General features: G+C 39.2%; 1 protein-coding gene across 2 annotated transcripts in view; it reads right to left on the bottom strand.

Moving 5' to 3' along the window:
* The window catches only part of LOC121524691 (WD repeat-containing protein 7), a 131783-nt gene that overhangs the window by 55580 nt on the left and 62640 nt on the right, over positions 1-13563 (bottom strand). For both annotated transcript variants that reach the window (XR_005993164.1, XM_041810156.1), the window contains exon 22: positions 10206-10319. Coding sequence is in view for 1 of the 2 variants with exons in the window: in XM_041810156.1 (XP_041666090.1) it covers positions 10206-10319 (114 nt within the window). In the remaining variant the exon portion in view is untranslated. The remainder of the gene's footprint in view (positions 1-10205; positions 10320-13563) is intronic.

The raw sequence follows: 13563 nt of genomic DNA, 5'->3' as shown, positions 1-13563 counted from the left end.
GGTGAATCACTTTGTCATGCTCCTGATGTTTCTGGGCTTGGCTTGAGACTTGGATATCACTCAGAAATCAATTAGCAGTCATTCAATAATCCAGTCCTTCAACATGAGAGCCAATCAGACATGTAGATTGAACTGAATTCATCACCAAATGACTGTAAACCAGTCAGTAAACCGCTGTTTTCATCTGTCCCTGTGACTCTCCATCCACATCTGTGTTCAGACCACGAACAGGCTGCCAGTCTGTAACAAACACACACACTAACACAAAAACTCACACAAGCCCAAGGCCAGTCCTTTATCTTTGTGACACATTCATAAACCCTGACACACACACATACACACATTCTGCCCATCCCCCCTTCATGTGCACATGATCACACCGTCCATTCAACCAGAAGACAGGTGTGTGCGTGTGGGTGAGGAAAAGACACAGAGAGGATGTTGGTGTTACTGCAATGTTAGGGTTAGAGCAGAGAAGTATCTGAGATGTTTGTAGATGTTTTGCCTTCCAAGTCTGAATAGTGATGCTTAAATCTTCATCGTATTATTTATCCTGGAATAAATACTCACATTTATCAGAGCAGCAGGGGAGAGGAAAGGGTTGAAACAACTGCACTTGAACGCTGTACATAACAACCATGCCAAATGTGAAATGCCCAAAAACTCCTGGTGAAAAACAAAGCAGTTTTTTGTAGCTTTCATAGTTTATTTGCAGGTTTGGTTTGGTTAGGGTTTGACCAAACGTCACTTTACGTGATATGATATGACGCAACGGCAGGCAATGCAATGCAATATCATCAGATAAAATTTGTAACAGTTAAATATGATTCTATTATACTGATATGATAGGATACAAACTATACATTAATGAACTATACTGTACTATACTATACGATAAGATACAGCATGACACAACGATGCAATGCAATGCAATACAACCTGAAACGATAAGACTTGAATGATAGAAAACAATAAGACATGACTGACACAGCCAGATACAATATGATACAATACCATTCCACATGACACAACACAACACCATACGATACGATATGATAGGATGTGATACGCTGCAATGCGATGTGATACGACATGGTTGAGTACAATACAATATGATATGATAATAGGATAAGGCATGAAGTGATACAACACGATACGACATAAGACTACACGACACAATACAATACAACATGACATGACGCGATGCAATGCAATGCGATATGATACATTACAATATGATATCATAAGATAAGGCATGAAGTGATACAACATGACACAACACAAGACTTAACGACACAAAACGATACGATACATGCAATACAATAAGGTAAGGGCACAGTATCCTGCTATATGCATATGAGAAGACGAACAGGAATGACCACAAAACAGCCAGAGACAATTCTATGAGATACAACCCAAAATGAATCAGTAATACTATCTGATATGATATGACCCATTGCAAAAATGATACAATAAGATACAACCTGGAACCATACAACTCGATATGATACAATATGATACAACCAAATATGATATGACCCATTACAATACCATACAATATGAAAGGACCTGAGACAATATGACAGATATGGTGCTATACAATACTACCCGAAACGATACAAGATAATACAAACCGATGCAATTTTATGTTATACAATAAATTATTACCTTAAATGATACAATACAGTACAACACAATATGATACAATATGATATTACCCGTTACAATATGATACACTAAAGAAAATGCAACGATATGATACCATACAATACCACCCAAACAATGCAATATGATACAATAAGACAGAGCATGACCTCGATAGATACGATACGATACAATATCATTTTGACCACAGTGATTTTGACCAGCATGAGTAAATAAGAGCTAATACCCCAATGCTGGCCTTTCTTCATTGGCTTCCTGTTCAGGTTAGAGCAGATTTCAAGGTGGTGACATAAAAAACTGTAAATGGCAGTTGGTGAACCAATACAACCCATACACGTCCCAGGGGAAGACAGTTGGCGTTCAGGCTTTATCTTTTCATGCACCACTATTGTGGAATAGTGCACCTGTAGACATTGGGCACGCATCTTTCATTGATGTATTCAAATCAAAGCTGAAGACCCACTTGAACTTTTGCATGTGAGTCTTAAATGTTTGTTTTGCAAGTGCTTTCCATAGTTTTAGTATGTTTTTTAATGATTTTAGATTTTGAATCTTCTTATTGTCAATTTGTTTTTACTTCTGTTCTTTTAAATCTAGGTACAGTGCTTTAATTGAAAGCGCTTTACAAATAAAATTATTTTTACTTCATAAGGTACCATACCGTACACACCATACAATACAATATGATCAAATGTGAAATTCTATGATACGATACGATCCAATACAATACAATACAATTTGATACAACTATAAACTATAAACCACTGGTTTCCCACCTGGGTCCCAGGACCCCAGGGACCACCTTGGTGAAGCAGGTTGATCTTCAGGAGGGGGGTTGCTCAGCTTTCTTTGGATACCATCAAGGGAGCACTTGGGACAAAAATGGTTGTCAATCCCTGCCATAAACTACACGATATGATACGATTCGATACGATACGACACAACACAAAACAACCCAGTTCATTAGGGAACGCTACAACACAATATTACTATACTAGTATATATGAGGCCTAGAGGGCAACAAAGCCAAGTGCAGTGGCAGCTCATACTGAACACTACAAGGCACCAGACAATCACAAACAAGCTGAGATATTTATTTAAACAGGAAGATTAGTCACATTGGACCCTTGTTCAAATTCAAATCCCTACAACCAGAAATGTCCCATCATGAACTTTGCTTCATTGATGTTTATATGATATATTTACAGTAGAGGAGAATCCTTTCTCGATAGTGGCCGAATTCTAAACTCTACAAAAAGTCGTTGACAGATCAGGTAATGTAACACCAATTATTTTACTGGCAACCTTAACAACATGTTCTAAATGTTTTTTTAATCTCCTAATGAGAGGCTGCCAAACCAGGAGATGATGGCAAAGGTCAGGACAGATTCAACCATGGAGTGGTAAAACATTGACATTAATTTGCTGCACACCCCAAACCGGTTGAGCATCCAGAGGAAGTGCAATCGCTGCTGTGACTTTTTGTGTCTTTCACTAAAAGACAGCTTATTGTCGATGACCACACCAAGGTACTTGAGACGCACTCCACAGTCTTACCCTTAACAGCAGTTAGAAGTGGTGGGTTTGAGTTCCCTCTAAAATCTATGTAGATGTCCTTAGATTTTGTCACATTTAGGTTTAAAAAGGAATCATCACATCAATGAATAAAATCATCCACCACTGGCCTGGGAGCAGTGTTCTCCCCCTGCAACAGACTCACTATGACTGCGTCATCCACAAACTTCAGAATATGTCTTCCTGGATGTGAACTTCTGCAGTCATCAGTGTACAGAATATATAAAATATTCTTCATGGTAAAATCACAAGTGTGCTAATTAACTAGTTCTCAGTATGACTACATAAAAAATGTAGCACACTACGCAACTACTATACCAAACAATACCAAGCTTGTATGGCACCTTTCTTTACCATGAAACAGTTCAATATGGGGCTACACTGGACCATATTGTACTACCTTATAGTATAATATATACTGTAAAACTTTGCCAGCTACTTCAAATCAAGCTTTCCTACCTTAAACATAGACCCCTTTGTACCATAATGTACAACACCAGACTATACTATGGTACTGTCACTGTCCATTTCCTCAGCAGAATTACATTCCTGTACATTAATGACACTCGTGCAATATCTCCACTCGTCTATCTGTAACACAATAATATTCTCATACAGCAGCTGGGTCCCTCACTTTGAACAACAGAACAGTCACAATCATCAGAAACAATCAGAGCGTTCACAGTTTCAGCTCCAACCATTTATCTCTTCATAAGCTCAATCAGTTCTGAGGAGAAATGTGATCTGACCCAAACGACCTCCAAGCTCTCATATTAGATTAGCACAGGAGGCTAGCATTTCAGCTAACCAAATCACAGCCAAGCTAATGACACCGAGAGGTGAGGGTCAGCCTGACCTGGGGCCTCTGACCTCTATCTGTGCCGCTGTGGACCCGACACAAGGACAATACTTCACTTAAAACCTCCAAAAACAAGAAAACCAAAGAGCTGAAATCAAGGCTACCACAATCATCATCCAAATTTTGATGAAGCCACAGAGAATCAGCTGATGATGCCTCGAGGCTCTGAATCTTGGAAGAGACAAAAACACCTGCCAGCGCAGAGAAAATATGTGCATTTGTGTCAGTGTTGGAGGGAGGGGGGTGATGTGTCCAGCAGGGACCTTTGACCTCCCTGGGGTCACCCCCTCCATCAGAGGCAGAGATGAGATAGCCCTTCAATCTTCTCCTGAGCAGAACCACATTATTGTTCAAGGTTGAAATAAACAGGTTTAAGACAACTGCAGAAAAAATATCACAGTTACTATTATATTACATTCCAAGGAAAGGCCCAAAAGACAATAAGATATAATAAAGAACAACAGAAGGCCCTATGGATATTCAACTGACATTAAAAACGATAGAGTAAATGTTTGGATTTGTGAAACTGAATCAAGAGCAAATTAAACATTTTCACTCAATAAATGAATTGACAGGATAACTGCATTGTCTGTGGTCCACTTACAACTTCAACTAGTTAATTCAAATTCATAACAACTAAGTTTTGTACACAAATTTTGAATATTCTAAGTAAAAATGGGAGTAAAACTTTTTTACAAACATTTTTATTCACAAGCTAAGAGAAGTGTTCTCCTAATTTCCTCAAGTAACATCATCTCAAAATTAATATGGCCAGAGCCACATACACAAAGAATAGTAATTGCTTGAAAGTTTCTTTCCCTGATCACAAACCAAACTGATGTTAAGAAGGAAACTGGGATATTTGAAAGAGGATTTTAGTACTTATAACAGGTCCCACACTTAAAACAGACTATTTATTTCCTTAAATTAATGCCATTATTGGCCTAATTCTCTCCTAAAACAGAGCCTTTATTGACACTCTTATTGCAGCTGATCCTATCAGATATTGATCAACCCATCACTAGAATTGCAACAGTGCTGGGCGTTGAAATTGATCAGTTTTATAACGCAAAGCAGATGTGAATGATTCTACACTTGTGCAGTGGCTGAACATTGGCAATTTTTGTAAACCTCTGTTCTGGGTACCCTCTGCCACTCCAAAAGCCTATGTGGGAGGTATCGAGCAGCAAAAGCACATGTTCCTGCTTTTCTTGTGCCTACAAGGAAAGCCTGGGGCATGGAGAGAAGCAGCAATAAACCCCAAGCAGAACTGAAATCAATGACAACATGATGAAGCCAGATATAGCATAGAGGAGGAGCTGGGGTGGAGGAGGGTTGCAAAAAGTAGCTTGCAGAGGAAGCAGCAAAGCATAGCCAGGACATAGCAGTTTAAATGCACCAGCATGAATGCAACTAGCCAATGGCATGCTCAGAAAAAAATCGCCTGGCCATCGGCTAATGAGAGCTTGTGCGAGATCAGCTGATCTCAAATATATGGCAACACTCGACACCATAACCTGCCTGAACTAACTCTATATGTTGATTTTGTGAATATCAACATATTGGAAATTGGCAAAAATCCAAAATCAAGCATCTGTGGTTGCAAAGGTTTCATGTACACGTAAAAGCAGGGCATGTGCCAATAGACTGGGAACTGGCATAAAAACTGCACTGCAAAGTAGCACTTGGGTGTAGTATAACAGAGCTATAAAGAAACACCAACACACAAGTATGTGGTGCTTACATCGGCATAGGCCACTAGGGCGTAGTTTTGGTGTAGACTCGACACAAAGGCATAAACCAGGCTGTAAAGTCTCTGATTCTGACCCTTTGTCAATTTATATTCTTCAAGAAAACGACTCACAAAGCTTTTTTTTTTATTGACATCCATTACCAGTGTGTTTTTATTGTTGCTTTTGTTTGTTTGCTTATATTTTGGCGACATATTTTTCCACCTTAATGTCAGGAGACCTTCAATTAATCAAATACAGCATGTGTTTGTATCAGTGAGAGTGAACGAGACAGAGAAATGTGGATATCTGAGAGAAGGGTGGAGGTGTTGATCCTAATGACATCCCCTGACACTGCTAGGGTCATAATTACTGCACACAGCTTTATGGTGTCTGTGTATGAGCTCTGGACTGGGAGCTTTTACAGCTGTGGCATCCAGCAGCAACTGTTGTCACCTGCATGCCCTGAACTCTGTGTGTGACAGGGGGGAGACAGTAGACTGAGGTGATGAGTCTATCGCCGTGGTAACAGCCTGCAGCCAAGTGATTCTGTAGCTGTCAACATCTCTGTTGCTTCCCTTTGTCTCCTCCACTCATCCCCTTCTTTGTGTTTCCTCTCCCAGCTTTGTTGCATCTTTCTTCCTCACATTTTCCCACATTAGGCTAGTTTCAAATCTTAAAGCAAACATGACATCATTTTAAAGTATTTTTGCACATATATTTGGGTATCTGGAACATCTACCAACCCACAGAATGTGAAACAAGTCTACCACTTTATGTCTAAAAATCTGTTCAGAATATGCGCTACTGGTGGCGTCAAAATTTGAGTAGTTATGTTATCTCTCTTCATGGTCAAAACTAAATGAGTCTAAATGAGTCACAGCAGAGAAGATTTAGATTGTGATCTGTTCTGTGTTGGAGATTTAATACTGCAGAGACTGAATGAGAAGAAAAAAACACAGCTGTCAATAAGAGAAAAATGAGCTGTGAGGAATGATAAATCGTCGGACACATCTGTGATATTGACTGGTCTGAGAGGAGGACAGAGGGAAGAGGAAGGAGGAAGACAGTAAGAGTGGAGAACCCAGTTTTGCTTTTTTTCACCCTTTCTACTTATTGATCATTTTTGGGAGTTTGAAGAATTTTTACTTCCTTTTAAATATTTGAGCAAGGCCGACTATACACTGGACACATAATTATATGAGCACACACGACTAGATAATTCAGTTAGACCTTCAGACCACACAGCTGCAGTTTGTAGAAAAATATCCTACAGAAACTCAAATTTGACTTTAGAAGAAAAACAAACATGGAGGATGATTCATGTCTTCATCTGGCTGCCCTGATGTGCTTTCTGTAGAGTAATGAAGAACAGAAAATGAAAGAAAGAGTAAGGGTGAGTAAGGGTGAAATTCTGTCTGAGAAGACGGTATCCTATTTATGTTTGGTGCCATGTTTGTTAGCTGTGAAAGTATGTAACAACCAACTGGTGATGCTTTAGAGTCGTCTTGCTCTCACTGGCTACTGCAGGTATTCCACCACACACTTGAGGATTATTTGGAAAACTATTCTGTGACAGTCTAGGTACCAGATGGTCTCAGGTGACCTTTTTTTATATATTGATTGGGGATCTACTGGTAATAAAACCCACTGTGAACCTCCACTCTCATGACCATTCTACCACCTCCAAAGTAGAAGAGCAGCTTTCACTTGGTGCCTTGTGCTCCAGCTTTAGCTTAAGTTCTAGCGCAGTCGGCAATCAGCTGGTCGAGTACATGATTTTTTTCCTTCTTTCAATGCCATCTGGACAGGAGTACTGCGGAAAAGTCCACTGGTATCCAAAGAAGGACACACAACTCTTCTCCCACCCAGAACGACGATACAAGCACTGCTCTTATCCTAAAGCTGAATCTTGATGCCGCAAGACTTTTAACTTGCTGGAACCGTGGAAGGAACATTAACGGACTGGCCTCTGCTCACGTCCGTTGAATATCAGACTCTAATCACACACTGTGATCACAAGTAAGAGGCTTCAATCCGTCATCGTTTTGTTGATTTGTTTTGTAAATTGTAATCAGTTCAGATTGCTAGGAGGCTAACACCCCTAGCCCTAAGAAACAAATTCTATGAATTTATATGTCAGTACTTTTTATTAATTCATTGGAGATGCATGGTGTTGGAACCATATCTGATATTTACAAATCTATATTAGCAAATATTGAAAAATGAATGTAGTTCAGACCTTACACTTTAGAATTTAAGGAATGGGGATGAACAAAGAAAGTACTTCAGGTCAAATAGGTTGGCAGGACCTGCCTAAAATGACATAAACATACAAAATACTCATATCTGCTGATACCAATAATTACTTTTTTCGGCTATTATCTGCCAATACTGATATCATGGCAATAATATTGTGCATCCCTATGATCTATTCTTAATATTTATTTTTTAATATACTTCATTTTTTTTTTAGATAATCAGAACTACCTTTACTGGCTAGCCATGCTTAAGTAGACAAAGAATATGACTTTGGTAAACTGTGCTCTGTATGTGAAAGCAGTTTAAAATGAAGATGAAATAATAAACTAGGGCTGTATGATTTGATAACAATGTGCAATTGTGATTATGATATAAAAGATAAATGGTGTCATGAGTCTACTAGCTTGGTCATCAAGGAAAATGCAGAGAATAATGATAGTTTTGAAATGTGTATTTCTCAACTCAAAATGTACAAATTTTAGGTAGCATAAAGAATAAAAAACCTGAAGTTTTTACAGTACTGCTTTCAAAATAACTTTTTTTTTTCCAGAAAATAAAAGTGTTTCCTTTTGTGAAAACAAAGGTACTTTTTAAATCTCAAAAGTGGCACTATTGTAAATTTAAAGACCTTTCTGCAGACAGATTTGTAAGCCTTTCACGTTCTACTTAATACAAAAACATTTGCACCATTATATGCAGTTATGTACAGTCTGGCAAGGTCCTGAGCAGAACCGTCACCCAAGCACTGGTACCTACAATGGCAAGCCTTGAGTCAAGCCACCAACCTTGATCACTGTGAGGTAAATCAGGCCCAGAATTGCCCCTACAATATGCAGCCAGCATTAAGTCTGTTTCTTTTTTTGGACATATTTAAAGTTGATTAGTGGCTACTGTGAGGTCAGAAGAGTCAATGTAGATTGCAGGAATTAAATAGGAAACCTTTAAAGATGTAAAATATTGGTTATCGCTTAAAAAACACGATCCTACAGTTACAAAATTTACAAAATTCTCAAAAAATGTCCTACTGTGTTCAGTCACCAGAGACAGCCAGATCTGCTCATCGGTGTCTGTCACAGTTAAACTTTCAGGTTAATGTGACAAAAGCTAAATGGACTGGAAAACTGTGTGTTAGCGCGTTTTCCACCTGTGCTTCAGGTGTCAGCCGTTCCTGAGGAGAGGTGTCTCCTCACCTTTATCATGTGTGTCTCAGTGTGTGAGAGAGACAGCATGTGTGCACATGAAACACCAAACTGCTTTTAACACCATGCGGGTCACAGTACAGTGATGTCACACACTCACTGTGATTAACCCACATTTAAAGTCACCGGAGCAAAACTCCCAAAGTCTGCTGCACATAAATGATAAATGACTTTTTAGTGTTTTTTATATCAGAGCAGATGAGGCTCCAGAAGACAAAGAAGAAAATGATTCCCTCATTGAACATTGCAGACAGACTTAAAATCTTCTATAGTGACTTTAAGGTAAAATTAGTAATTTGCTTCTAGTCACGAAAACATTATCTTTAATAAAGACTGAACATCTTAAACTTTAACACATCACCTTTTAATTCATGCTTGGAAATTACTTTATAGGGTTTTGGCACTTTGCATCTGCTATCTTACATAGTGATGCACCAATCCAGCAATTTGCGCCCTGACACTGATCTGACACCATGTATCAATATCTATCCTCTACCTGTGCTTAATCAATAACTCATACTCCTCACTGCGAGGATGAAACTGGAAATGTATTTATGTGCAATTTCAGGTTTGTCTTACTTTGTAAAATAACATTACTCACATCATTCACTCTTTTAAAACAACTTAAACATAATCAATCGCCCTCTGCTGTCCCAGTAACCCTTGTTGAGCTGCACTGTCTTTGTGAGGCAGCCTTTGCAGTGACTTCTATTTGTGTGTGGCTTTTTTATGTTGCCAGCAATGTCATGCATTTGGGGCGCTAAGAAGGCCAAGTGGTTAGATTACACCCTGTGTACATGGGTGGGCCAGGTTCAAGCCCGGTCTGCGACTCCTTTCTCGCAAATATTGCATATTCTTACATCAAAAATAAAAGATTCTTCTGCAACAAATAAAAATGACAAAGTTAGTTCCTACCTGCTGTGATGTCATCATCTGTCACGTCCATTTCCTCTGCAGGAGCCGTTGTTTCTACTGGCTGAGCCTCTGGAGGAGGCGGCGCCGGGGTGGAGGGCTCCGTGCTCGTCCCAGCTGAGGAGAGAGAGACAAAGAAGCAGTTTATTTTAAATATCAACATGGATTGTTTCCAACATTATTGAAAAAGCATTTTGATTAAAGATAAAGCACTGAAGAGTGTTGCTACATGAACATAAGACATGAATTTTTATGTTAAATGCATCGGTAATGTTGCATCATAAGATCTGAGTATTGTGTATATTTGAGTACTCTCACCAGACCCGTTTTTTTGTTTATCCAGGCTTAGCGTGCTGGTTAAACAGCTAATAAAGGTTTATTGGGCCGTCTCATTATCTACAGAATTAATGGTACCAGGCTGCACCCCCCCCCCCCCCACACCCCCCCATATTTAATGTTTTCATTTAGCTGTTATCTCTCCATTGCCAATTAAGAGCGGCTTTTCATTAACAGCAGGGTTAATGAATGATGCTGTGTTAATGAATGAAGTGACTAAAGGTAACAGAGCCTGCTCCGACCACGCTAATCTCGGCAAAAAAAAAAAAAAAAAAAACAAAACACTAATTGATTAATTACACACATAAATACACACAGACACCTTAATGGAGGTGTTTCCTTCTGCAATAAAACCACCAAAAAAGGGACTTCATAAAATTAAGGGAGGACCAAAACGATACAAAATGATAATGACACAGTCATGTCAGAGGAGTTCATGAGTTTAATCCGAATACTCCAATATTAAAAAAACAGTAATCACAGCGGGTGTAATTCTATTGATTAATTTAACCCTGTTAACATTGTGCCTCATGTTCCAATTAACCTGCACACACAGGCTGCTGACAGCTGGACATAATGACGCTGTACAGCTTTATATCACACTCACAGAAAGGCCATTATACAGACGGGATGTTGATTATCTGTCTCAAACATTAAAGTGATAAAAACTTAATTGAACTTAATTAAAACATAATTGATGCTTCACTGTGATTGGACGAGAAGAGGGACGGATGTTTCTACATCAGCGCTCTCTGTTCGTTCTCTCTCTCATCACTTCAATTTCAGCTCACGTGAGCTCTGCAGGCATGAAGAACAAAAGAAGACTTGATACTTTAAATGTATTCAATGACAATACTTTCCTACTGGCTTGCTGGTGATGATGCTTTCTAAAAGGGATCTATAACTCTTGCATATTTTTAATGAGCCTCTAGTGGTTCACAACTGATCAGGCATCAGGACCCACCACCACCCCCCAAATTATTAAAAATACTCGACAACTCAAAATTATTTAAAGAAAAATTTGGTAATTTTTTTATTAACGCCAGCTTTTATTCAGGAAAAAGGAAGATGAAACCTTGGGAAATATGCCCAGATTTACACTGACATCCCAGAAAAATCTACAATTTTTTCCTGGTACACATTCAGAACCCACTTGATACCACTTCACAACCCACTTTTGGGTCCAGACCCACCACTTGAGAACCTCTGCTCTTAATCTTAATGGTCATATAGTCACTGATAAGTTGCTTAAAGTAAGAGCAACTGTTTAACAGCTGCAAGAACAGAAACTAATAGACTCTGATTTACTGTTTTAACTGCACTGAAAGGATGCAGACATGACTTCTTCATGTGGCATATTTGGGTTTCACAGCAGCACAGGAGCTTTCTCTCACAGACCTAACACATGCTGGTTAGGGTAAGTGATGACTCTAAATTCCCTGTAATGAGTGTGTCTGGTTATCTGTCCTTATATGTTGGCTATGTGACTGGTAACCAGTCTAGGGTGTACCCTGCCTCTCAACCAACTGACAAAGACATTTCATTTCCAGTTCTTCATATTTTGCTGTATGCACAGATATAGAGAGGGGTTAAGTTACTTCAAGGCTTCAGGCAAAGCTGTAAGGTCAAGATTAGGGACTCAAGGAGTCTTCCTCTTTTCTGGGGGGATACTCTAAACAAGTGGTTTTCAACCTTGTTTTTGCCAAAAGCACACCTAAAGTCAAGCAACATCTCAAGGCCCACCACATCCATACAAAATATCCTAACACGTTACAGTAACTTCAGTTGTTGTGCAGTTGCCTCACACCATTTGAGAACCACTGGTCTAAACCTCTCATTCCTAAAGTCTGGATCAGAACCCACAGTTGAGTCATGGGAGTTCTGAGGGGGTCGGCAGACGAATTTTCAGAATTTCAATACAACAGTATTTAATGGGATATTAATGTCTGCAGTACACATTAACACCACATGTGGAAACTCTACAACACTCAAACTCTCCAACATAATATAACACTAAACAAGACTCTACCATTAACTGGATGGCAAAAGAGCTAAATTCACAATCATGGATGCTCGGCTGACAAAAAAAAAAAAAAAAAAAAAGGACAAAACTTATTGTTCCAGACAAGACAGTCACTGAGGGCTCAAAGGGACGGACATGCAAAGAAACCATATGTGACAGAGGTAAAGTGGCCCCTTTGAGGCTCATAAAGTGGGAAGTGCCAGGTCAGGACCAACACGAGTCCAGATTTAACATTATCCGAGCTAGCACTGGTCATCAGCTCAACCAACCAGCTAAGGAGTGCAGAAGGCAGACTTGATAATCAGTAATGTACGGAAGAAAAAAACTGTTTGGTCACGATGGCTTGTACCTTCTAAAAAGGGGAGGTCACCAGAAAAAAGTCTGAAAAACACTGATAATCTCACAAGCTAGTTAAATAAAACGCTGTTTGTTCCTGCAGTCTGTGAACCTTTCATAGATACAGTCTGATTCTAGAACGTCTTAACACTTGATGTGATTCAGAGGAGTCTGTGTAATCATATTTAGAGTTATGATTAAGGTTAAGGTGTCCCTAAAGCATAAAAGTGTGAACTGCTTGGGTTTCACTAGAAATCTGGCTTCCCCTTCACGTGTTGATGTCATTGTTTTTCCTCAGCCAAGACCAAGTAAACTGCTCAGTGTAAGCCATCCAAGTCTTCTTTGTCGTCTTCTTATTGTTTGGTAATTTCTTTATCAAACTGGCGTTGTCGGCAAGATATCAATACAACAAAGACTGGTAAGTGTGCAGATTGTTTATTCTTTGCTGGGATTGGCTTCATCCCCCCACACAACCCCAACGGGATAAGCAGCGTAGATAATGGACAACTTTTGTCCAACTACAACAAGCAGAAAACCAGGTTCCAAAATTACATTTCTGACTCAACAGCAAAGTTGCTAGGTAGATTTCATTGCAATGACAAGGTATTACTGTATGATCCTACTTAAACATAAATGAATCACAAATCTGATCACTTTTCATATCAT

Source organism: Cheilinus undulatus, linkage group 17, assembly GCF_018320785.1.
Source record: "Cheilinus undulatus linkage group 17, ASM1832078v1, whole genome shotgun sequence".
NCBI lineage: Eukaryota > Metazoa > Chordata > Actinopteri > Labriformes > Labridae > Cheilinus > Cheilinus undulatus.
The sequence above is the reverse complement of the archived record's forward strand: the minus strand, read 5'-3'. Positions and strand labels throughout refer to the sequence as shown.